The sequence below is a fragment of the Hippopotamus amphibius genome, chromosome 1 (genome assembly GCF_030028045.1).
Source record: "Hippopotamus amphibius kiboko isolate mHipAmp2 chromosome 1, mHipAmp2.hap2, whole genome shotgun sequence".
Lineage (NCBI taxonomy): Eukaryota > Metazoa > Chordata > Mammalia > Artiodactyla > Hippopotamidae > Hippopotamus > Hippopotamus amphibius.
In genome coordinates, this window is record NC_080186.1 from 103,348,981 (window position 1) to 103,376,451 (window position 27,471).

At 37.3% G+C, this 27,471-nt stretch overlaps 1 protein-coding gene across 15 annotated transcripts in view; it reads right to left on the minus strand.

Moving 5' to 3' along the window:
- The window catches only part of GDAP2 (ganglioside induced differentiation associated protein 2), a 110,522-nt gene that overhangs the window by 41,971 nt on the left and 41,080 nt on the right, over nt 1-27,471 (minus strand). For 8 of the 15 annotated variants that reach the window (XR_009051223.1, XR_009051222.1, XM_057720661.1 and 5 more), the window contains 5 exons: nt 23,587-23,663; nt 22,751-22,827; nt 20,034-20,173; nt 19,679-19,733; nt 8,517-8,660 (listed from right to left, as the gene is read on the minus strand). Coding sequence is in view for 10 of the 15 variants with exons in the window: in XM_057720661.1 (XP_057576644.1) it covers nt 8,517-8,660; nt 19,679-19,733; nt 20,034-20,173; nt 22,751-22,827; nt 23,587-23,663 (493 nt within the window). In the remaining 5 variants the exon portion in view is untranslated. Of the gene's footprint in view, nt 1-3,849; nt 4,416-8,512; nt 8,661-12,565; nt 13,782-17,815; nt 17,903-19,678; nt 19,734-20,033; nt 20,174-22,750; nt 22,828-23,586; nt 23,664-27,471 lie in introns of those variants that run through there. The other 7 variants (XR_009051225.1, XR_009051224.1, XR_009051226.1 and 4 more) reach the window with 5 other exon arrangements.

Genomic DNA, 27,471 nt, shown 5'->3' on the forward strand with positions numbered 1-27,471 from the left:
GAAATTCCAGGTGGAAATGGCCATAAGAGACTGTCCTACCCTGGGGTTCAATATAAACAGTGCCATTTTACTAACTGGTTCTTAATGGCTATGTTTATAAAGAGTGGGATTCTCTTTAAAAGGAATCTAGCTTCTAATTCAGAAAGAACAAAACATTTTTAAATGTAAAATATTCATAAAAACTTTCTGAATTCTGAATAAACAAACTTTAAGATCACATTGATCAAAACTTTGTTAGGTCTCCTTTGCCCAACAGTAATTAAAATCATTTACATATGTTAAGCTCTTATTTAAATATTTTGGTCCACAGCATCTGGTGTGACAAAGCCTTGGCTCAGTGTATGATGACCATGTGCTTATACTAACAAAACACATTACCACAGAAAAAAAAAGAAAAAAAAAGGAAGATTGTATTTACAAAATGTATTAGTTTTAACTGTTCAACAAAAATATTAGATCGCATTCAGCAGTTATGATTTTGTCAGTGTAATTCACCTAGAGCGTACCTATGCTTTCTTCTTGAACTCAGAGGCCCTATACATTTAAGTCATGTTGTGCTTAAAAAGATTCAAAGATACTGTTCTTGGAAGCACAGAAAACAAAGTCAACAACTAATATCCAAGAGAGTCACTAATATCTAAAATGATCTTGATACCATCTGTTCAAGGGCTATTTTGGTAGAATCAAAGCTTAAACTAGGCTATTTACTGCTTTATGTTCTCTACACATGGGCCGTTTAAACCACATTCAAAGAATGCAAAGCAAAGCAGATTATTGTGTGTAAACATAAATATGTATGTAAATATGTGTATATATATGGTTAGCCCTCCTAGGCAATCCTTTTAATTTCTGGGTTTATGATATGGCCTAGATTACAGGCAGAACCCTGCTTTACCCTTCATGGTCTCAGGCAGTCGCAAACTAAGAGTCCAACCCATCCCATGAGGTATATTAGTGCCAGAACAGGTGAAACACTCTAGTGCATGTTGACTACGATGACCCTAACTTAAGAGAACCACAATCTGAAACTCAGTGGCTAACTCCAGTTTTAGAGGTTTACATGCTACCTTGTAGTCCTTCCGGTCCTTAATACAATCAATCTCTGTTCCTAGAACTTTACAATTCTTCTCTTTCCAGTACTTCAAATTCCAATAATTTCTGTTCATATATTAAACAATTTAAACTCTATATACATATTGATACATACACAATGTACCAAGGGAAACACAAAGAGTGAATTTTAGCATATACTGAATCTACATTTTCTCACTTTCCTATTAACTGCTGCAAAGAAAAGATTAAACCATTACCTACAGTTGAATTCATTAAATAATATCTAAGTAGATAGAAGACAGGGAGAAGTGGGCAAGCCACATTTTTCTACTACAGCGATTGCACTCATCTCTCTAGAAATGGCAGATATTTTAATCATTTTAAACCAGATATTTGAGCAAAAATCTACATCCATTTATCCTACCAAAAATCCTCTAAAAATCCTCTGTTAACTAGTCTCACACTACTGTAAATGGATTACTTTGGAAAAAATAAACATAATAAAGCACCAGCCAATGAAATAAGATATATATAAAGAAAAGAAAATCTTTAGAATACGAACCATTTGGTCTCTAAGCCTTAAGAGTCTACTAAAGACTGAGCTTTTTTCAAGAGGTCATTTTTGCTATCAAGAAATAATGAAATAAATATAGATGAATTAAGAATCCAAATATATGCTGAACCAAGAAACAGACTTGTTTTGAAAATCATATTGTGCCTTGCAAGAACTAATTCATGAATTAACTTAAAATTTTGCAAGTAGTTTCTTTCTCAGTTCAATAGCACTTGGCATGACCAAAGTTTAATTAAATTAAGGACATGGTGGTGCTTGGAATTAACATCAGATGCTAGTGGTCATCTCCACCCTTTATCCTCTAACGTGCCCTTGAAAGTGGCATGTGTTACCCAGGCTATTCAACCTTCTGACAAAGGCAGATACATACTGACCATTACTTTATCATTTCAGTATCAAGGTCACCACGTTCCCCTCCTAGGATTTAGTATGTTGAAAGACCTTCATTACATAACACTTCAGACAGCTATAAAGCCATGAACTTGGTCCCATACCAAATTCAGCTTCACTGAGAAGAGCAATCTTATCTTCAGTCACCATTAAATTATAAAATGAAGTTGATATATGTAAAGTCCCATACCACCTTTACACCCTAGGACATCAATTGAACATTCTTCACTTGTGTTACTAATCATTAATATCCTGCTGTGAATATTGCAAAGGGACATGCTTACAAAATTATTGCCTATAAGAAATTTCAAAATTTGCTCCCTTTCAAATAGCAAGGTAGCTTGCACCCTCTATTATCTATAGAGGAAATGATTCAGGCCAGATGCCAATAGGAGGTAGCCAAGTTCAGCTTTAACAGAGAAAAGCTGGCATATATTTATAACTGCTCCTAGTGAAGTGATACCTCAAATATGATCTAACAATTGCCTGGAGAAGATGAAGCTAATTTTTCAGATTTCTAAAGGTCAAGGCTCAAGGGATTAAAGGAGTACTATTTGAGATGAAGCTTAATACCAGACACTTGACTGGCTGTCTAGACCTGATGACCTAGGGAACATAACAGGAAGTCCTTAACAAATAAGCATACATAAGGAACAAGTGGTTTTGATTTCTGGCACAAAGCAAATGTGTCCATTACATGCAAAAGATAAGACTGCTTATCTGAGAAATGTAAAGCCCTTTCCTGTTCATATGGAAAATTAGAGGATGCGGTTAACACAACTACAGGGGGGTTTCTCAATAAGAAATGAAGAAATATGTTTCTTTTATCTCCACTGAAGAATTAATTTGGATACGGGGAGTTGGGACCCTTGGAAGCACCAATCCTGAGCACATTAGAACAGAAGAGTTCTACTATTTCTTCTCTGAACTGCCAGTGTACATGATGGGGTGAGGGAGATGGGGAGTGAATGCAGGAATCAAAAGGAATATGAAGAAACCCAGATGGAAATGATAATGGTTTGACCTTAATTCAAGAAGTAATGTTTAAAATGGCTAACAGATGCCTCTCCTTAAAGTGTAGCACTGGAAGAGGAGTAGGCCAGAGGACATTCTGGACAAAGTAGGAAGGAGGTTCTAAGAGTTGGGATTTTGCGCTAATAGCTCTTGTCCCAAGAAAAGGGAAATCACTCAAAAGGTGCCAAGGACAAGAGGAGTACCTTGTAGTACTCGTTCAAGGATATCTATTATTATTGAAAACCTAATGAAGACACCCCACCACACAAACTCTCCTAGCATTTTTCATTCAAAGACATCCAAAGCCCTTTCTAAATGCTATCCTCATGTTACCTCTGTGAGGTAGGTAGCATAATTCTAATTTTTATTCAAGCTAAGGCACAAATAGAGCCTGAGTTGCAAAAGTGGTCTGGAATTTTATTCACTGCAACACACTTCCTTCATTTTGATGTAGGCAACTCAAGACACACTGCTAGGAAATTCCTTAGAGAAAGTAAACCTAAGAGCTAAACAAAATCATCATGACTCTGGGAAAGCGGCATTCTCTCTAACGCTCACTGACGGCGTCCTAGGAGATGCCCTCCACTTAAGAGTACCAACACGCGCAGTCCTGTTGAGTAAGGAGACCAAACCTCCTATGATGATAGGAAAAAGGCTGAAGAAACAGTCTTCTTGTTTTCCCCCACTGCTGAGACCAGAACAGTGACAATCTTAAATCATACAATCTAAGGAACTTTAGTCTTAAGTCTTGGTCTTAACTGGTGTAGTAAAATTCTAAGACCTGTATTTTGCTAATGATTTTGATGTTTTTGATCAGATACATTTCTACATCCTTGATCCCAGACAATGCTCTTTTATCATAACCAAATTGTCTGTATAAAACGTAATGCCAGGATCTGAAGCAAACAATGCATCAGGGCAGCACACACTGGTTCTATATATTTTGAGAAACACTTGAGTACACAAAGAAAGCGTGCAATGCTGAAGGGATGATGTGAACGATATTGTGGCTTGTCTAACGGAGAATCCAGTGTCCTTTCAGGAAACTGAAGATACTCAAAAGTTGCTCCCCAGTTTCTATTAACAACCCTCTAAAAGTGTACATTTTCATTTGATACAAATATACAAATTTAAAATAAGTGTACAGTTCAGAATGGCCTACCATTTTCAGATTGCTTATGTGCCAGAAAATATACAGTCAATAAAAAAATACCAGAGAGGTGGGGACAAAAAGGCTCTCTGGAGCTGTACAGCAAAAATGAATATCACTTCAATAGGTAGTGATCTGTGGAGAAAGTGGTGTCCTTAGAAACCAGTAGCACTGAAAGATAGCAGGTCACAAATCTGGTGATGGGGGATAAGATGTATAATAAGGCCCATTTTCCTGCAGAAAGAAAAAAAGACAAGAATGTTAAACAGTAAGATCAATGGAATTGGGAATGTAAAAGAGAGGGATTTAGAGTCAATGATATAAATATAAGGTGTGTAAAGTATCTAGCACATGCCTGGCCCTAAGCAGGCCCTCAGTCAACAGAGTAGTTCCACTGGAGTCAGTCAGAGTTGGTATAATGTAGGCAGACGTAATCAGGATGATAATATTTAAAAATATTACCATTTACTGAACATTCTGTATGCCAGACACTGGGCACTTTTCTTTCATTATCCTTTTATATTCCCACATAAAGCCAGGAAGTAGGTAACACTGCATTTTACAGAACAAGAAACTAAGGATCACAGAGATTGCATGACTAACCTCAGGTCATCTAGCTGGCAACCAGAAGAGCCTGAATTTAAATGCATGTCTATCCAAATCTAAAGCCCAGATTCTTTTTTGTTAGACTGTGTTGTCTCGCTGTGTGCCGAATCTTTGAGTTATGAAACAAAAATCATCACCAAGGAATTTAATAATTATAACTGTGTTGGCAGAAATGAGTCTTCTCCATGACATGCCTGAGTGGCAAGGCTTTCAACAATGACAGTTTCTTTTAAGGGCGTTCAAGATCAAGATGGAGAAGCAAATGCCAGAACTTTAATGTCAAACATAGAAAGCAACAAATCAGTGTAACGGGAAATTTTTTGACCTTAGTTTGGCTAACTTGATCTTAATAAAAATCGAGACAGTTAGCTTTACGGTTAATGGACCCTAAATCAGATTTATGACATTTAAGATTCGCTTCTGGTTATTAAGAAAAGTATGTCTTTGACAAGTAACTTGTTTTTCACTAAACCATAAACAAAAAATGCTTAACATTAATGTGAGATAATAGTTAGATATGGAGAATGAGAGGTAGGATGAAAACAGCATTGCTTGATGGTATGTTTACAGTATAATTACACAGCATTAAATCCATCCTGAACACAGTAGGCAGTTAAATGTTATCTGAGCAATTAAGTGAATCAAAAGATATGCCATTCTTCACAGCAGACGCCCTACAGCACAGACTGATCCTGGGACCATAAGCAGGAAAACAAGAGAATATCTAGGAAAACTTACTTTTTTTTAAAAAAAATTTCTGATTATAAATCTGACCAGGAAGCAAAAAGATTAAAAAAAAATTCAGCAGAAACAAATCCGAAGATTGGCTACATTTTAGGATACTTGAAAGAAATTGATGAAAAAAAATTTCTTTTGTATTTTAGAATTTCCTACCAAGATCTGTCATACTAATCACTCCAGTATCCTCAATATGCACAGAAGCTATGCTTAAGAAAAATGTCTGAAGAGAGAAATCTATCCTCAAGTTCAACTGAAAAGAAATCGTTCACTATTCATCTTTCAGGTTTCTCCATTCCGTTCCATTACAATATTTTTCTAGGCTTCTCATATCTACATTAAATGTGATAAAGTAAGAAGGGAAAATCTAATTCTTAGTGCTATGAAATACAGCTTTTATCCTAGTTTCACAATGTGGAAGAGACTGCCAAGCAATCAAACGTTCTCTCTGCTTCTGGAAGCAATCACAGAACTTTTAAGAACTGTTACCAGGTCAATCTCTACACTCTCTTCTTTGACTGTAAGAAGGCTGACTAGCTCCCTTTCTGAAATGGTCTCAGTGTCATTTTGATCTTGATAGACAAAAATTACCCTCTAACTACCGTCAAAGGTTCCTTTTAATCCTATAAAACTTATGTCACTCTTCTAAGTCACATGAGACCCAGAAAAATAGAAGCTCAAGACCAACAACCAATACCATACCATACCTTCACCAAATAAAGAAACTACTATGTGCAAAGTACACCTGAACATGACAATAAAACCAAACGACTCTACGATCACTTCCCTTTCTCCAATCATATTTTTAATTCTTCCTAGCAAAGGAAAAAAATTTTTTTACAAGGTAACATCCAACCACCTTCTAGCCTTTCACCTCTACATCCCATGGGGCACCCCAAACCTAATGTGTCACAAACTGAACAGGCCACCTGTCTCTTCTCTGCAAGCCCCCCAGTGCTGTTCCTCCAAACTGCCTCTCTGGGATGGGGGCAACACCATTCTCCAAGTCTCCCAAAGCGGAAACCTTGGTAGTCACCTTGGGCTTCTTTCCTCCTTCATTCCTCCCATAGGCTGGCTGCTCAGTCCCCATAAAGCTGTGGATTTTCTTCCCGAAAATGTCTACTTCTCCCTGTCTCTAAGATCTTCCGACCTTGCCATCATCACTACCACTGCCTAGCTCTAGTCTCATTTCTCCTCCAGCTTTCCTAACAGGCGCTTACTTGTCTCCTGGCCTATAGTCTTATCCTTGTCTAGTCCTTCTCGACACTGTTTCTATAGCCATCTTTCTAAACAGGAACACAGTGGCAGTTCTCCCCTGCACTACACACTCCACTGACTACAAAGGAGCCAAAGTACTTGCAGCATAATGTGAAAAGCTCCAGTATCCAGGGATCTGCCCGCTGTCTGCCCTTTCCACATCATCTCCGGACACCTTCTTTTGCTTCTTCCCTCTTTTTATTCCTCTCTTTGGCCTTTATATACAGATGGCCTAATATCTCAATTTTAGAAAGCTCCAGTACAGGCACAGAGAGATGATCCAGTGACCCAAGTGTTAGATTATATTTATAAACATAAATAACACAAAGTTTATTCAACTGTGGTTAATCATATTACTAATTAGGCCTGTATTTGATATATAAAATATAAAAAAAAAACCAAACTAAAAACACTCACACACAAAACAAAAAAACGAAATCAAGCTCGACTGTGATGTTGATATTTAATGAAAGCCTGCTTTGTAGGCCCTTAAGTATATAGAAAATTGTTGGTTTAAAAATTGGTCTTTTGGGTTTTCTAACCAATACAACCTAGCTTATATATTTTTACCTCAGAAAATAAATGATAAATGACATTAGTTCTGAAGTATCATTCCAAATTTCTGGTACCAAAATGTCTTTCACTGCCTTTCACATTTCCAGCGATCCATTTTTTAAATATTAAGATGAGTGATATATAGTTCAAAAAAACAATAAGGCAATTTTCTACTCCAGCAATCTGCAAGAAATAAAAACTGATGCTCTTCTTTGCCCTCCCATGTATTCAACAATCTTTGTATTTACGATCCAGCTACTCCAATTACAAATCCTCTCTGTGCAAAAGCAAAACATGAGATTTTATGAGCCACTAGAACACATTAAATGCTTTGCTCTTCACATAAAGGGGAAGAGAAATCATAACTGAAGTTGGAGAAGTGTTAGAGAGAAAACGTCTTGTAGGATATTTACTTTGCTGTATATGTGCTATACAATAATTTGGGCAGAACAACTCACTTCAATCTTAACATAACCTTCAAATATATTCTGATTCACACATAAAATATGCAATCAGTAATAATTAAATAAGGCAACTGACAACCTTTGGGGCAAGCATGTTACTTTTTTGTTTTTGTTTTTTAACTACTAAAGTAATAGTGTGAATAAGCATAATGGGATAGAGCTTTGATGAAATTCTAGAGTAGCCCTTTCTTAGTGTTTAACAGGTTTATAAATGTATCTGTAAGTAATAATGTTAATATTATTGGTTGACACTCTTACAAACATTATACAAACTTTTACCAAAATGAAACTTTCAGTAGGGTAAAGACTAAGATAGGCAACCTGGCTTACAATTAGTGCTGAAAATGTCAGACACCAACAGATTCTTCTGGCTTTATTTACGTAGATGAAAAGCCATCTGTCTTAACAAAACGAGGCAGAGGTATGTCTCAAAGGTGGTAGAAAACTGACAATACAAGCAAGCATTGGCTTTAAACCTATAGCAGAAATATTTCCCATTGAAAAGTTAACTGAGGGCAAGGCCCTGCCTTAGAACCAAGCATTTTCCTAAAGTTACCATAAGAAAAGAATGTCAAATGATACTATCAAGTTTACTAAAACACATTAATTGCATTAACATCATCTTATAGTAAAACGATGACATGCTCAGATGCACTACACTATAAAACAGTTAAGATAACACACCAGGTGAGAGAGAATTCCTGGTACTTCTTACCCTGGCATCATATTCAAGGACGAAAGGAGGAAAGTCGATCTGTTCTGGTGAGATGGCAGAAAATAGCTGGTGGAGGCTGTCCACGTGGTGGATTTTGTCCTTCAGTCCTGAGACAGAAAAGGTGGTAAAAAACCATGTTGATACCTGATTAACAGAAGGAAAAAAAATAATTTAAGCCAGTGGCTAGAATTAGAAATACACACATGATTTTGAAAATTTATGCTAGATAAAAATTATTTCAAAATTGAAACTGACAGCAAAAACATCCTGTAACAAGCAGTGGTTTTCAAAGTGCAGGCTGCAGTGTGTCAGTGAATTATGCAATCAGTTTAGTGGATTGTGAACAGTATTAAAAACAACAAAAAGAAACAAGCTGGAGCAACAATGACTAGGGAATGCAGTAAGAATGAGCTTCGTCTCATGAGGCTTCAGTTTCTGTCACACGTCTATGTGCTCCAGTGCACGCAGTGTGTTGTCATGTAAGGTACTATGCCTCTTACTGTGGGTTGTGGTCAAACCCACTGCATTATTTGATGGAATAGCTGATTCACTGGTAGTCTGAAGAAGGTTAACATCTCCAAACTCATAAACTCTTTTCATCATTTCAAATGAGATTGAAAATTGTTGCCAAGTTTTGAGACATTTATTTTTCATTTGACGCTTGGCATACAGTCTCTTTCTGAAAGCGAATCTTCTGTGGACGTGGAGCCTTTGCTCATTTCCCTTCACAACATGCAATCTTTTTATAAAAGTTAGTCTGCAAAATTCGTTGGTTCCCAAAAGAGAGAGAATTCTTGATAGTAAACAATACTGGCGTGAGCTAGGCGACAGTTAGAACTTACAAATTATCGTTCATGTGTCCACACTGACAGTCCTAATTAGTCACGTTTACCAACGGCCATACAACAGTTCTATGAGGTAGGCACGATGTTCCTGTTATCCCCATTTTATTTACAGAAGAAGGTAACACATGCATATTAATTCTCAGTGCACTGGCACAGTACACTCAGGTATGTAACTGGGTACGTTACAAATACAGAAGTACATGCCACTTTGGCCACTTGCCAATGCTTTTATTAATTTCTCTTTGATACCATATCATGTTTTAAGTGGTTGTTCCAAGCCGTTCATATATTCCCAGTCCCTAATACAACATACTGTCTTCATACCTACTTATGAGAAAAGGCACGGAATAACAGAGACAACACTGAACTTATCTCTGTCAGAATCTTACCCAAACTTCCAGACTCAGCAGAGACTCGTCTCCACCATGATTCCTCCCTTACAGCTCCCAACAGATTATCCCCTCTGTTGAATGCACATAACCTTATGCTTAAATATCATTTATAGCACTTGCTCCTACTTCATAGTATATTAGTAGTTTCCCATATTCACTTCTATAATTTCCCTAGTACTTGGCAGACAAACATAGAATGGTCTAAAGTTTTATAAGGTACAGACAGGATTATGCATTCTCAAGTATTTGAAAAAGAATGAATGAATAAAGATAAGGCCTATTTCATAACAAGTTTTATGGCCTGGGTCACTATTCTATTTTGGCTATACTACCAATGACTGATGTAAAGCCTCAAATATTAACATTACCCTCTCTACCCTCTCATCTTACCAAGCTTAATTGGAGGGCAGTGGAGGGGAGGAGGAGGCCCTCAGCCTTTCTAGAACCAAGTGAGTTAATTTAAATCAGACAGCCACTTAATTACAAACCAATCCCCAGTTTTTTACATCAGTTTTTTATTTTTTTAAAGCACATGCTGTTATATACCTAAATGATACAAACTTCTACAAACTAGATTAGTGAAAATTCTAGATTAGGAGCTCTACAACCAGCCAAGAGTTAGCTGATAAACTAGTAAGAGCTATGGAGAGACCATGGAGATTTTAGAGATTCTAAGAAGAATTTAAAAAAATAAGATTGTAGAGTTAGAACAGAGAAGAACCTCAAGGATATGCTAGAAGACACATTTATGTAAGGAGTTACACACCTGCTGGGAATCTACTATGTGCTAAGCATCGTGCTTGGGTGATACAGGGTAACAGTGACGTGGCCATTCCTCTAATGGGGGCTTAGACTCTACTAAAGGGGCCAGCTTATAAGCATGATAACAGCTTCATAAGGCAAAAAGTACGAAATGCAATGAATAGCCCAAAGAAACACATGAATACCTACCACAGGCAAGGAGCTGTGCTACTAGTAAAAAAGGTATAAAATTACGGAGCTAGAAGGAACTACGCAGGGAACTTGTGTTCCACTGTCTCTTACCTCAGGACCTTTTTACACGCTGCTAGTTTAGTCCTGAAGCACTTTCCCTCAATTCTTTGCCTGGCTAAGAACTGTCATTTGACCTCAGGTCAGAATTCACTTTCACCGACCACCCTCCACCCGCAGCTGGAGGAGCAGCTTCCCTCTAAGTGTTCCAACAGCACTGCGTTTACTCGTATTCCTGCCTGACTCACATTCTGTGTGGCAGTAGCTGATTCTCCCAGTACACTCAATTCCCCTGTGTGGGGGCTGTCTTCTTTAATCCCATACTTATAGGGCCTAATTAATGCCCAACATGGAAAGTAAGGAACTCAATATGTGTTAGAAAAATTCACAGTTTCTGGATTTATTACTTTAATACTGTTTAGGGATGGTCTAACATTCCTTCGTTCTACAATAAAAATAAATTGTACTTCAATCTGGGCCTCAGTCTCTTCATCTATGAAATGCGGAAGTCAGACTTAAATGATTTTTAAAGTCTCTCTTGGTTATACAGTTCTGTGAAAGGGCTCTTGACTATGCTGCACGTACTGACACGGTGAGGTGACGGTGGAAAATTCAAAGAGAAGGCTGGGTTGGGCAAGAACGGGCAGTGATCTCAGGCAGCGAATCTTTGAAAGACAAACACATTTCTCTGTTGCGTTTTTTCCCATTACCTCCTTTACATTCTTCAGGCATTAGCAAGAGAAAATTACTCAAAGTAGACAGAAGCGGAAACCCAGTTAAAAGTCTTCTGTTCAGGGAGACCCAGGAACATTGTCTTCAGTTTTTTTTGTTTTTGTTTCCTTTTTCTCCTTTTATTTTTACATAGCTCAGCTTTTAATTTTCAATTATTTACAACATATGTCATAAACATACATTTATTTAGGTAAACTTTCATTACTCAGTATCTACTATTCTAAAAAGCTGAAGAAAACTAAAAAGTTGAAAAAAAGACTACTATGATATTCTGTCAGGGCTAGAAATTCTTTCACCCAATTGTTCTCAAATGCAGAGCCAAGAACATGGGATCACAAAACAACATAAACTAGAAAAAGATTGTTCACACGTGTGTGCACTTAAGTCATCTTCTAGAGCCAGAATCTACAGTGGGTTTAAATACTACTAGTTTGCATTCTATTAGTAAACTCCAAAAAAGAAAAAGAGTAGTGAGTTATATTAGTCAACTTATTACCACTTTGGGTGGAGTGCCCTGGAAAGATCTGAGAAGTATGGAAATCAGAACAGCGTGATTCTATTGTTTCATTATCCCTTGATTTCATCTCATTATTTTTATAATTACAAATACTCCATTAACAGTTTTTGATTTAGTATGAAATAGTGGATTTCATTACACATGGGTTTTATTCTCTCAATCCTCCATCATTTTCTCCATCTCAAAATATCATGGAAAGGTAACATAATGGCTTTTCACTTCATGCATCCGCTCTTCAGCCTCGGCCATTCGCGCTGACTCCTACCTGAAGCAATTCCAATGGTGTAACAGCCAAGGCGAGTGGCTCTAACACTGAAATTTCTGGTGATATCTATCCATTGGTGTCACAGTGGGGAAGGACAGCTATTCACTGACTCTCTCGTGTTGGGGAGGAGGGGTGACAGTCAGATCTTAGCAAACAGCGGCTATATATTATCATAAGCCTGGTACAGAGGAACACTTCGGATAAGTCTTTGTGACAGAAGTAAAAAAAAAAAAATTTTTTTTCCATTAAAAAATTATGAAAATGTTCCAACATTCACTAAAGTTGAAAGAATTTTACATGGAACATTGGTACAAAAACCACTCAGACAGCCATTAACATTTTCCTTCCGTGTTTTCATTACACATCTACCCATCCCTCTACGGATTTAGTAATCCATTTCACTTTTTTCCGCTGCATTTCAAAGTAAACTGCAGACATCAGTACACTTTCCCCAAATACAGCATTCATCTCTTTATGCTTCCTCACTTTGTTATAAAATTTACATTCAATAAAATGCTGAGATTTTAAGCATACTTTTACTGGTTAGACACATGTACACACTTGTATTAGCACAGCTCCTATTAAGATATAAATCATTTTCATCAATCCAGAAAGTTCCCTCATGCTCCTTTTCCCAGAGGCAAACACTGTTTTGATTTTTTTCTACCATGCATTCGTTTTGCCTGCTTGAGAATCTCATGCAAGTGGAATTATACAGTATAGCTCTTTTATGTAAGGCTTCTTTCACTCAGCATAACGTTAAGATTCCTTCATGCTGCTGTGTGTATCAGTAATACCTATGTTCTCTTCTATTGCCAACAAATATTCCATTACAAGAACAGAGCAGAGTTTAACTATTCATGACTCTACTGATGGACACCTGGGCTGGCAGTCACTGGCTGCTGTGACTAAAGCTGCAGCGAACACTCCTGTGGAAGGCTTTTTATGCACATACGTCTCATTTCACTCGGTAAGTACCTAGCAGTGGAACTGCTCAGTCACAGACTAGGTATATATTTAGTTTATAAGAAATTGTCATAACTTTTTTCAAAGTGGTTGCACAAATTCACATTCTGACTTATAACAGGAGAATTCTAGTTAGCCCACATCACTGGTAATATCTGGCATTGTCAGTCTTTTATCTGAGATACTACATTCCTATTTTTTTTTTTTTTAACAGTTTTTACTATCTGTTCAACAAAAGATACTGGAACAATTTGATATCCATATGCAAAACAACTGGCTGTCCACCATTCCATTCTGGTGGCTGTGTAGTGATATCTTATGCAGTTAAACAAAACAAAACAAAAACCAGTTTTATTAAAATATAACTGACAATAAACTGCACATATTTAAAGCATAAAATCTGTTAAGTTTTGACATTACATATAAACCCATGATACCATCATCACAATAAAAAAAATGAACATTGGGAGTTCCCTGGCGGCCTAATGGTTAGGAGTCTGGGCTTTCACTGCCGTGGCCTGGGTTCAATCCCTGGTCAGGGAACTGAGATTCCACAAGCTGCGCAGCACAGCCAACAACCACCACCAAAAAAAGAAAGAAAGAAAGAAAATGAAAATACTCATCACTCCTAAAGGTTCTCAGAGTACTTTGTAATTCCATCCTCCCCACCCCTCCTCTCTGTCCACTGCTCTACTTTCTGTAAAAAATTATACATTAGTTTGTATTCCCTAGAACTTTATATGAAGGGAATTACAGGGTGCACATGCTTCTTTTACTCAGCATAAATATTCTGAGATTCATTTGTGTTGTTGCATATATCAACAGTTCACTCTTTTTTACTGCTGAGTAGTGTTCCGTTGCGTGGATATACCACAGACTGGTTATCAGTGTTCCCAGAGACGAGCATTTGAGCCCTTTCTAGTTTTGGGTTACAGCAAAACTGCTATGAGCATTTGTGTACAAGCAATGGATACGCTTTCATTGGTTTTGGGTAAATATCTAGGAGTGGAATGGCTGGATCATAAGTAGGTGTGTATTTAACTCTTTAAGCTGCCAAACTGTGTTCCAAACTTTCTGTACCATTTTACGTTCTGATCAGCACTATATGGGAGTTCCAGTTCTTCCACATTCTCACCAATATTTGATATAGTCGGTTGTTCAAATTTTAGCCATTCTAATAGGAATGTAATATCTCATTTTGGTTTCATTTGTACTATCCTAATAACTAATTGTGTTGAATATCTTTTCATGTGCTTGTATGCCGTCTGTGTATCTTCTTTGGTGAAGTTTTTTTTCTTTTTTTAAAGATTTATCCATTTTTGCCTGTGTGGGGTCTTCGTTGCTGTGCATGGGCTTTCTCTAGTTGTGGCGAGTGAGGGCTACTCTTTGTTGTGGTGCTCAGGCTTCTCAGTCCACAGCTTCTCTTGTTGCGGAGCACGGCTCTAGGTGCACAGGCTTCAGTAGCTGTGGCTTGCGGGCCCTAGAGGGCAGGCTCAGTAGTTGTGGCACATGGGCTTAGCTGCTCCATGGCATGTGGGATCTTCCTGGACCAGGGATTGAACCCATGTTCCCTGCATTGGCAGGCGGATTCTTAACCACTGCACCACCACGGAAGTCCCTGGTGAAGTATTTTTGTACAAATCTTTTGTCCATTTCTAATTTCCTTATTACTGAGTTTCGAGATTTCTTTACATATTCTAAAGATACGTCCTTTATCAGATAAATGTTTTATTTACAAAGATCTTCTCTCAGGCTGTGGTTGATCTTTTCATTCTCCTATCTTTAAAAAAGCAGAAGTTTTTAATTTTAATATAGTTCAATTTCTTTCATGAATTGTGCTTTTGGTGCTGTATCTAAGAAATCTTTATTTCACTCAAGGTCACACAAAGCTTTTTCTACTACACTTTCTTCTAGAAGTTTAAAATTTTCATGTTTTACATTTAGGTCCTTGATCCATTTTCAGTTAATTCTGTATGTGATGCAAGATGTGGATCAAAGTTCATTTTTTATTTGCATATGGATATCTACTTGTTTCAGTATCGTTTGTTGAACGGACTATCCTTTTTCCACTGACCTGACTACACGTCTGTAAAAAATCAGTTACTTATATATGCACGAATCTATTCCTATATTCTTAATTCTGTCCCATTGATCTGTCTATCTTCATGCCAACACCTCACTGTCTTGAGTACTGTAGCTTTAGAAAAAGCATTGAAAGCAGGCAGTGTTGGTCCTCCAACTCTGCTCTTTTCCAAAGTTGTTTTGGCTATTTTAGGTTCCTTGCATTTTGATTGGCTCAATTTCTACAAAAAAAGCTTGCCGAAATTTTGGTTGGGACTGAATTTAATCTACAGCTTTAGCAAGAACTGACAATTTAACAATATTAAGTTTTCTAATCCACAAATACAGGATTTGCCTTCGTTTATTTTGGTCTCCTTTAAATTCTCTTATCAATGTTCTGCAGTATATATAACTTGTACACTGTAAAGTCTTTCATATCTTTTGCCATATTTATCCCTAAGCACTTAATATTTTTTGATGCTACTGTAAATTGTATTGCTTTTTAAACTTCAATTTCAAATATATTAATGTATATAATAGATTTCTGAATATTGATCTTAAGCCCTGAAACCTTGCTAAAAGTTACTTATTAGTTCTAGCAGCTTTTCTGAGGATACCACAGAGTTTTCTACATAGTTGATCATGTCACTGTCAATCAAGACAGTTTTATGTACTCCTTTCTAAATCTAGATGCATTTTCTTTCTTTTTCTTGCAATGTTACACTGGCTAGAACCTCCAGTACAATACTGAATATAAGTGTGGATAGCAGACATTCTTGTTAAGACATACTAAAGACCAAGCTAATCCTTCTGTTTGTCTCCATGAAAGAAAAAATGTCAGTAGCTACTGGATGAATAAAAAAATGAATGGGTGATGAGATTTTGGGAAACAATCAAGCAGTACTTCCTTAAGTGCTACAGAAAGAAAAAAATTAGCCACGTGCTGAGCATAACAAAATTAACTTTCCCAATAGCTGGAAAGTTAATAATATATTATCTGATAAGACCATGTAATCAGAAATCAACTGAAAGAAGAGTAGGAAAGACAAAGTCATTTGATTGACTACTCACATGTTTTACTTTTTTTTTCCTGCCTGGCCAAGCAGTGTTTCCATAAGCATAGCACTTACTACTGTGCTGCTCTAACACTGGGGGACCAAAAGGAAATTTGCAATTTTTAAAAGAGTTACTTAAAATACTTCATGCAAATTTTAAAGATGGTATTTCAATGAGAAACAACACTTTTGTAAACAATGACAAATCCCAAGGTGGAAAATGTTCCCACTGAAGTCTTCACTCATCTTAATTATGAAATATAATGAGGAATTTTCACTACTTATCTTAATTTCTTCACAGTGCTTTAAAATAATAACTATTTCTACCATCTCTGATGCTTTTCCCATCCACTGGTTTCCACAGCATTAGTCAACCTTTGTTCTCCTGCTGCTTTTGTGGTTACTGCTTCTTGGTCTCCTTCCCGATACCAGGGCTCTGGCTTTAGCTGTCCTCTTTGGTCTAAGCCTGTGATTTTATTCATTAACACTTTTAAAGAGTTAAAGCTCTATTTACTTGGTGATGACACTCAAATGTATATTCCAATCCATGATCCCTACATCCGGTGACCCAGGGAGTCATGGATGACACAGTCTTTTCTCTCACACTTACTCATCTAATAAGTCACTAAATCCTGGGTGTTTATACCCAAATAAATCACCTTTTCTCCAAACTGCACTGATATATTCAGATTCCTTCAAATTCCTTTTTCTTTTCCTTTTTTTTTTAAACCTAGACCAGAGGTTGGCACACTTTTGCAAAGGACACTATAGTAAACAGTAAACATTTCTGGCTTCTTATATTAATATTATAAGAAAATTTAACCAGGCAGGCCAGAAGGCACTTGGAACAGTGGTATACTGGAAGCTGGGTAACATGAATATTGATTAGAATGCTGCTGTATCCTTTCAGGTAAGAGACGATGGTGGGATGAACTAAAGTAGAGGCAGTGGGACTAAAGACACAGGCATAGGGTTAGACAACTGTAAGCACACAGAACTGATGCAATATGGTGCGAGTGCGGTAAGGCAAGTACCCAAGGATGTCTCCCTGGTGTCTGACTTACACACCTGGGTAGACAGCGGTCCCATTTACAAAGGTAAATAATACAAAAAGCGGCGTCTGAGGGGGAGTGGGAGAGGAGGACACGAGTAGTTCTGTTTTCAGAACGCTGAACTTCGGGGGCCTGTAAGACATCTAAGTGAAGACATCTAATCAGTAGTTCGACATGCAGGTTGAAGCACAGGAATGGTGATGATGACGATGGCTAACATTTACTGAGTGTTCACTGTATGTCAGGTAATGTTTTAAGCATTTTATGTGCATTAACTAATTTCATCCTTCCGACAACTCTACAAGGTAGGTGCTATTATTACCCCCACTTTGTAGAAGACGAAATTAAGGCACAGAGAGGTTACATAACTTGCCCGAGATAATAAGCTGGTAACTGGTAGAGCTGGGATTAGAACCTACATTACCTGAATTTCAAACCCATGCTTTCAAACATCAGATTTTACTGCCTCTCCAGACGTATATTTGAGAACTGCACATATCTTGGAGGGTTGCTGAAAACACAGGAATGAAAAAAAAAGTAGAGAATGAAAGAAGACAGAGGATTTAAGGACCCTAACACTCAAACAATGAGCAAAGAAAGAGGGGACCGCAAAGAAGACTGAGAAGGAGTAGCTAGAAGTAGAAAAAAAACTAGGGAGGGTAAGTTTCAAAGAAGCCAGGACAAAGTGTTTCAAGGAAGAATGATAACTGTGCTTAAGGCTATAGGGAAAACAGAAATTATCGGTGTTTTTAGTGTGAGCAGCTTTAGTTGCCATAGTGGGAACTGAACCAGACTGGAGCAATTTCAGGTGTATGACAAATGGAGATGGTGAGCAGAGAGCACAGATAACACTAAAACATTCTGGTTGCAAAGGGGAAGAGTGGTAAGTGGAGGCTTAGCATGCTTAACAACTGATGAGTTAGAGCCAGAAAAATAGGAGATAAAGAGAATAATTGCTAAAGACAGGTTCCTGAGGACAGGGAAAAATATATGTGCAGATAAGAGTGTAGGCTCTGGAATTAAAATGCCTAGATTCAAACCCAGTCTTTGCTACTTTGCAGTTGCCTAGTCTGCACAAATTATCTAATCTAAGCATCAATTTATTTGCCTACAAAATGGGAATAATATTCATCTATTTCATAGATATATTCTAAGGCTTAGACAAGATAACTCATGGGAAGAACTGGCACACAGTAAGTGCTCAGTAAACATTAGCTATTGTTATTACTATGGGATCCAGAGCACAGGCAGAGGGACTACACCTCATTAAGAAGGAACACATTTCTGAATAAAAGGAGGCAGTGATAGGAAGAGATGGCATGTAAGTCTGGGGTGGGAGGCAGAAGACAGGTTGCTCCTCAGTGATGTTCTCTATGTTTTCAGTTAAGAATGAGGCAAGGCCACCTGTTGGAGTGAGGAGTTGCTGGTAGAAGAGGGCTTGAGGAGAGCAGACAGCCATGATGGGACACCGTTCAATGAAGTATCAAAAGACCTTCAGCAGTGAATGCCCCATGAGTCTGCTGAGAAGCCCAAATTCACATGGCTCTATGATTTCTCCATCACTGCTCAGCAACCCAGATGCGGGAGTGAAGAAAGCAGAATGATGGAATAGTTCAAGATTAGGTTTGGATGGGCAACTATGATGAACAGTCATAGGTTATTTTAGGCATTGACAAGAGTGGCTGAAGAGATGGAACATGAGTTTTAGGCTGGAGAGGGAAGAAAACAAAGATAAAAAAAAAGAAGATATTTTTAGAAAAAGTAAAAGGACCAAAGGACTAGATGTCTTGATGAAATCAAGATTCAGGATTAGATACTAGTAATGTAATTGTAAGCAAGACAGCTGTATTCGAGTTCTCATAGATCTGGCAGGCTAACACATAAGGTAGAGAATTCAACTAGTGATTAGAATTAAAAACAGCAATGAAAGAAGACTATAAAGTCTTAAGGAGGTACAATGCAGGAGTACCTACTAGTGGCAGGATTGGTCAGAGAGGTTTTTTTTTTTTTATAGAAAGTAATTGTTGAGCTGAGATCTGAAAGATAAATAGGAGTGAGCCAGGAGCAAGGGCAGGAAAAAGCCCAGATTAACAAAGAGCACAAAGAGGCAAGGGCTGAGGGGCTTACAAAGATACTAGAGTGACACGGGACCAAAACATCAGGACCACGACTCGGGATCACTTAAAAAGGAAGGTGTCAGCAAGAATGAAGATGATGAACTGTATCTTAATATGCAGGCATGTGGTGCATTGAATTCAACATTTAGCTAACAAGAAAAATACCATACCTTTGAGCGAAATGTTGGATGAACAAAATAAACAGCCTTCAAATTCCTCTTGTACCTGATTTGAAATCAAAAAAAGGGTCAGTATAAGCCATGCCTAAAACCGGTCACCATCATGAACAATTAACTCTTTTTCCAGGTGTTTTAAAGCAGGAAAAAGTTTACATATGAATTTACTTTGATACAAAATAAACTGGAGTTAAGGAGGACCTCCTATTATTAAAATAACCAACATACATATAATAAAATCTTTGTTACATGAACTATCCTTTCACAAAATACACAGTGTCTGCTATTGCTTAATACTAGGAAAGAAAAGAGCTGTTTCCCCCCTGCATAATTTGAGGAAATAACTAACTTGACATCAACAACATCGTAGAGTTTCTTCAGGAAGTCAGAGTCCAGGTGATTGTATTCGCTGGTCAGTGTGTGAAAATACACTAACACATATTCCTTCACAGCAATGTGATCCATTACATGGATAAAATATAAGAGAGCCTAGAAGAAAAAGGAATATTGTGTACAGTAGTCTATTTCACAGATGCCAAGAGAGAAAAAACCCAGAAGATTAATCTAATCTATGCCCCAAGCACTGCAGACAGACATCTCAGATTAATGAGTACCTCTGTTAAAAGATATTCAGGCGTCTCATGCCAGTGTTTAGTAGTTTCCATAATGCTAGAGTATGGTCCCTTTCTGTCTTGTTCTCAGTGATGGAGGAGAACCACTAGTCTTCATCCTCTCAAACAACTCTTCATATACTCAAAAGAGCTCTTCAGTCAACTACCGGGTTTTCTCTCTCTGGGACAGCGGTATCAAAACCATTAGAGGGAGAATTTCTAGACTTTTAATCATTCTTGAACGTTCTACCTGAATTCGGTGAAAGTCTTTGCAGTCTCCACTGAGATACGGACTCATGGCTCTCATGTAACTAAGAATTACTATAAAAGGACATTAGAAGTGATGCCTCACATGGCTCACTTAGAGGGCTAATTTTCCTAGCATCTTTAACGTTGAACTGAATGAGGAAAATGAGAACAGGTTTAGTGAGCAGATGGCAATGGGCTGGGCAGCATTTCTCCGGCTCTGACTCAAACTTAATGTGACCTGGAATATGCCATTGGAAGAAGGATGAAATTTAAGAGAAACATTAAACACAAAGCAGAGACACAACACGGGCAGGGCCAGCATGACCCAGTGGTGTAGCTATAAACCATGACAAAGAGGACGCTAGGAGGTAACAACTGAAGGATTGCTATCAAACAGGCGATTTCTCCATTCCTCCTCAGGGGAGTCCTTGGCGTTAACAGGAATGGACTAACATGGATTAGTTAGCATGGGTCCAACTGCTAGCAGCGCAGACAGGAGGGCACTAAGGAAACACAGTATCTCTCCAGTTTTTACCTGGTCTGGCCCTCACAATATATATGAAATGATACATCATGAACATCCAGAACACCATGCAAGTACACAACAGAATCAAATGCAGGGGTTTATGCTTTTATTTGTGTCAATTTTATTATTAAGGTTGAGAATGAATGTCTTACTGATTATCAGCTGGGTTTTTCGTGTGTGTGTGTGTGTGTGTGTGTGTGTGTGTGTGTGTGTGTGTATGTGTGTGTGTGTTTTTAAGATTATTTCTGCTCTTACCAGACTGCTTCTGGTCCTCTTTCTATCCACTCACCACCTCTTTCCAGGCCAATTAAGATACCCATTTTCAGCTTCAAATTCCCCATCTTTAACTTGAATCTTTTTCATTGTAAGGAAGTATAGCCACGTGACAGAAACATGTAGACAACAAATTCTTCTTAAAACTGTGAAATGCATTTGGAGATACTGACTTCCAGTTTTTACCTTTATGCTTAAACTCGCACTCTGTCCCCCTCCCCCACAGAAAGGTCAATGTATATACAAAATTTATCACTTTTTCGCCTATTGATATTATATCATAAACATTTCTCTACAGTACTTACCTCTATAACCATAATGTTTCAGGGTCACAGAAATTCCATTTGTGGATGCATAATAATTACCTGTTAGGAATTTAAGTTATAATTTTGTGCCACAAATGAGCCTGTGAGTAACACGCCAGATCCAGGTTTTCACAGTATTTTTTTACCCAAACACCAGTGACCAGGAGTCTAAGGGCTTAGCCAGAGGCAATTATCCGCTTTTCCACAACTGTGTTTTATCTTAAAATTGTATGTAATTTTTACACTTTTGAGTACATTTTTTTTTTACTTACTTGGTTAAGAATTATTTATTAATTCTCCTCCTTTGCAGTCAGTTTCTATTACAACTGATGTTCTAGGAAGATTTATGTATTTATCCTGTGGATTCAACTGTCCCTTGCCCAAGTATTCCAATTTGGGCAGTTTCTGAGCCTATAGCTACTTTGATACGTAGGATTACTTCCTTAGTACAAATTCTCAGAAACGGAATTACTGGGTCAATGAGTGTGACCACTTTGATAGTTTCAATTCATCTTTGATGACTGATTATTATTTAAAAGTAATGGCTAATTTTGAAGATGAAAAAGATACCTCATTTTAATTCTTTTCTTTTTTTCTTTTTTCACTACTAATCGGGTTGAACATTTTCCTATTTACTAGTAATATCATTTCTTCTGCTATGAACCATCTGTCCTTTACCTCCAAAAGAAGGGATTACAAAATTATGACATCTCGGGTTAACTACATCTCTGTTTTCTTCTCTTCAGATAGATACTCAAGGGTTAATGCTTCTTTTTTCAAGAAAGGCAGAGTCTGATTACTAGCACAGTTATCATACAGCATGAGTCCCATAAAAAACTTGCCAGTTACATCACATCCAAAACAAAGTAGCTGTGTTTCTGGAGATCTCAGTATGGCAACTCAGTCTTTGTTTCTCCTAGAGCACAAAAGCAAACCCCAAACTTACTGATGTGACATGTGCCAACGTGCAGAACCAGGGCTGCTACTCTACCACAGATACACGATTGTCTCATCTCACATTCTGAGCCCTGATTCCAAATTCATATCCTACTTATTTTTGAAATCAACATTATTTATAAACCAAAGCCTTTTTATGACTTACCTTGTCCATATCTATTAATGTTACAGGAATGTTTCTTCCAACTACCACCATCACTGTGCGACCACAGTTATCAACACCTACAAAGAGGAAATGTCATCAGCACCCAGAAGTTTTATTCCGAGAGTAATATTTATCCTGGGCTCTGACCTTATAAAAATATTCTACACAAATGTAAAAGACTTAGAGCCAGGAACATAAGTTTTCCGAACTTCATCTTCAGATTTCTTTTACTATGTGGAAAACATCACCTTCCCTCCCCCCCCCCCACAACTTCATGAAGTTTTGATGACTGCCCTTACTTTTAAGATAAGCCACCTTACAGGTTTTAAATAAGGGACAGCCAAAGGTAAGGTTTCAGGGTGATGCTCTTTTAATAAATAGCTTTTTATTTAAGCTCACTACAACTTTTAATAACATTAGTGATTCAGGAAAAACTAAATGGAACTCAAATCTGAAAATTAACAAGTATTGTCTGGGAAAGAAACATAAAGGGGGAGTCTGATAACTTTCACTGTCTCCATTATATATTTATGTAAGGTTTGAATTTTGTATGGCAAGATTATGGGGCTTTCAAAAGTAGAAAAAGAAATTAAAAGGTAAGAAAAAGGGCACTGAGAAGAAATGGAGTTGGCTCATGCAGAATTACTAGCTGAAACTCTCACAGGCTGAGATGATATTTTTAAGATCTTGGTGATGAGCAAAAACTATGTTCATTGTACAAGAGAAACTATTCGTAGACAGACCAGACAAAATCACAGAAAAACGAAACCTCTAACAGCATGCGAAGGGAGGTCCTTAATCAGTAAAAGGATAAATTACCACATCCTTGAGCTCACCTGTTTGGTATAAGGCTTTTAAAGAAGCAATATCAGAAAGATCCTCAGATCTTGCTTGACACAACCAGCGATTATAACTAGAGACATAAAGGATATAATTATTATAATAAACAGTTGTAAATTTATACATGAGACCTGTTTTTCTCTCTGTTCCTAAAGAATGATGTTTTATTATAATGAAAAAGGAGTTAAAGAGTCTGTTATACTATGTAGAATCTCTACTCTGTTATTGATTTAAAAAAATGTGTTACTGAGAAAGGAAAGTATTCACAGTAGATGATTTTTAAAAATTCTTTATGAGCAAATGAAGGTTACTCATACAGTTGGCTAAGATACCAAGTACCCAAACTAAACTTGCTTTTAAATTCTATTATCTTCCTCTACTAAGGAAAAAAAAAATGCAAAGAAGGCCTAAAGCAATAGCGGATCTCCACAACAGATGTTCACTCATTCAACAAAGACTTATTAAGCGCTTACTACACGAGAGCTATTGAGAATACTCTAGTGAACAGACATGGTTGGACCCTCAAGGAGTTTACTTTTCAAAAGAAAAACAGGTAAGTGTTGTACATGTTATGTCGGACCACAAAGAAAGTAGGTAATTTTTCCTGGGAAGTCCAGGCTTATTTAATGACTGGCTAATCAAAGTAGCTCTACTGATACCCCATATACCAGATCATAGAGATTGTAGTTTGGCTTTGGCTAGGAGGATATTAAAACTGGAAGAAACGTTAAAGATCTCAAAGAGCGGAAGTGATCTGCAAAAGGCTGAATTAATCTTAGAGTTACCAGTTAATGGCAGAGTTGAATTGGAAGCTGCACTCAGGTCTCCAGTCTGCTTGAAAGGTCAGTACTTTTTCTACTATTTCATACTTGCTTTCTTAAAATTCAAAGTGTCACTTATTTGATTGTGAAAAAAGCTTTCAAGGTACCTAAATGCATGAAAAGCAACTTTAAAATATCTAGTTCACATATGACAACATCTCACAAAATAAAAAAACAAAACAAAACAAAACACTAAGCCAGGAGAGGGAGGACACTTGGGTCCTCATGCCATCACTTTGTACGCAACCTTAACATTTCACCTCTATGGACCTCAGTTTCCTTATTTGCAAAACAGTGTTTACGTAGGACACCTTTCAGTTATAAAGTACAATCACACAGCTAAGGATATTTAATAGGAAGTCTACTGCATATGGATTGTAATCAACAAGTGATATGCCCTCTAGTTTCAAAGAAATTACTGTTTACGAAAAATACACTTAGTATTGCTTAATTCTATCGTCTCCCTTTTTAAATTTAGAAATGTGTCCACCTGTGCAAATTGAATTCAAAGACAACAGCTTTTAATTTTAGTTTAAGATAGAATTTGCAAGTCTATTTTATTGTACTTCTCCCTATTCATATGTAGTATTCCATGTCTTCACACAGAGCTATTTCCTAGGTTATTTACACTAACTCCCCAATTGTCCTGCTTCCTAATTGTTGTATGATTAAGCCATCTCCACATCAAGATTAAACAGAATAATACGTCTTAAATGTCTTACGAGCACCACAGGTCTTAGCACAAAACATGTAACAGGAATTCAGTAAATACCTGTTAATTTCTATACTCTGTGTATTCAATGGCTCATTTTCAAAGATTTACTGCACAAATGCAATGCCTGCATCATAGCATGGACTCAAATATTTGTTGCATGAAATAACAAACATGAGTATTATTCAAGGTATTTTGGAGGCCTGAGAAGAATAATAAAAGGCCCTTGGCTTTAGAGTTTAAGGTTAAATACACGAGATAGACATATTACAAAGACAACTAACATTGTAATAAGACCAAATGAGACAAGCAATACAGCAGACATCTAAATACTGTATCAATCACATATGTACACTAAGAGGGGGACTGGCAGGGGTAGGAGTAGGGGTCGGGGTGGAGTGAGGGGGAGTGGGGGCAAGGTCCAGACCTGCTGCAGAACTAACTGCTCCCTTCTTTGTATCACAAAGATCAGCACAAGGCTTTACCCATTTACTGCAATACTTGCTTCTACTGTTAGATCTAAAGATAGGGACTATGTCTTAGTTGTCTCTATATTTTTAGCAAATCTCTAGGGTAGTTCCTGACACTCAGTAACTATATATTCAATGAACTCTGAAGAAAAAAAAAGTTATTATGCTGGAACTCAGATGCACAAAATAGAATTAATTAACGGAAGCTTTTCCTGACTTCACGCAGCTATTCCACACTGGACTTAGTTAAAACCCTTGCTATACACTCTTATTGCACCCTGTAATTTAAATACATTTTTCATATAACAGTTAGTTTAACATTCTCTCCTCTGCAAGACCCTAAGCTCAACGAGGCCCAGGGCTGTATCTGCCTCGTGTGTCACTTTATTATGTTTCTAGCTTGGCACATTAGTAAGGGCTCAATAAATATTTAATAATGAATGAGATAAAGTTTTTACTGTGAGAAATGACATAAGAGCTACAGGCAACTGGATCTTAAGCCAACCAAGGAATGCTAATGAAAAAGAAAAAAGTTCTTGTAAAATAATTTTAAGAGATTTAAAAGCTGTATCTTTAAAAAAAGAGTATCTAGATTGCTTGCTAATTTTTCTAAGTAAGCCAACTCCCATCTTACGACACACCCAAATTAGTGTCACAAGTGGGTGGAAGACCTGGAAATATTAATCAAGAACTAGACAACATTTCTAATTATTTTAGATGTTAAAGCGAATTATTACACAGAGGCAAGGCAATGCTATGAAAGGCATGATGTAACCCTATAGCTGACAGATGTGACCATTAGTTTTGTTACTGCAGGAAGAATTGAAGGCTTTCAAAAAGATATTACTAACTAAAGATCTACTTACTTCCTAAGAGATAAAAAAAAATTATCATTTGTTCAATTTGATCAACTAATATAACAGAAACCAAACTCAACCTGTGTAAATAAAAGCCTGACTTAGAAACAGTATTAAACATTTAGCACATGGCAGGGTATGTAAACAGAGGACTTACAGCTCAGTTATATGGGAAACTCCTGAACGATCAGTCACCAATTCTCGAACTTCTGAGACTCAGGATCCTTTCATGTTTATGCCAGTTATACGAGAGCGTGTCAAAAATTATCCGCACTCCAGTCATATTAAAACTTCTATAAATTCTACAGCCAGAGTGCGGATAATTTTTGACTCACCCTTGTAACTACCAATATTTACCATATTAGAAATAAAAAGAGAGATATTTAAAATATTTATTAATTCACAAATAATAAAAACCTATTATGTGAACATAAGTGACTTTTTATTTTAAAAAAAGCTGTATTTAGGGAGAAGAGTTACACTCTTACATTTGTGCAAATCTCTTTAATTTCTGCGAGATTCTTACATCTGCTGCTGCATTTAACCTACCGCAATATCACACGTTAAGTAGTCTTTGGAACTCCAAAGAACACTATGAGAATGAGAAGGGTACATAAGTCTTGGTAAGATTATAAAAACAGTTTTGCCCTCACAGGCTCCCTGAAAGGGTCTAGGCTCCCTGGGTCACACTTCTGAGCTGCTGACAAGACCTCATCTTTAATTATCACAGACATGGGGTACATGAATAGGAAATCTGAAAACCTTTTGATTCAGATGTAACTTATCGTTCAAGGGAAGTGAGTGGCAGAGGTACCAAACCTTTGTTTGTTGGTTCAGGCTTTGGGAACCACAGGCTGTGCTCTTCCCCGAGGCTGTAACTGTGTTAACTGGATATGCACAACAACCTGAGCCCATACAGAACACACCCTAACACGTAAAGGTAGTGTGGCTCACTCATGAATTTTACACAAGAGACTACCTTCTTTATCTGTATATATTTCAGCTCTAGAATATTATCTTG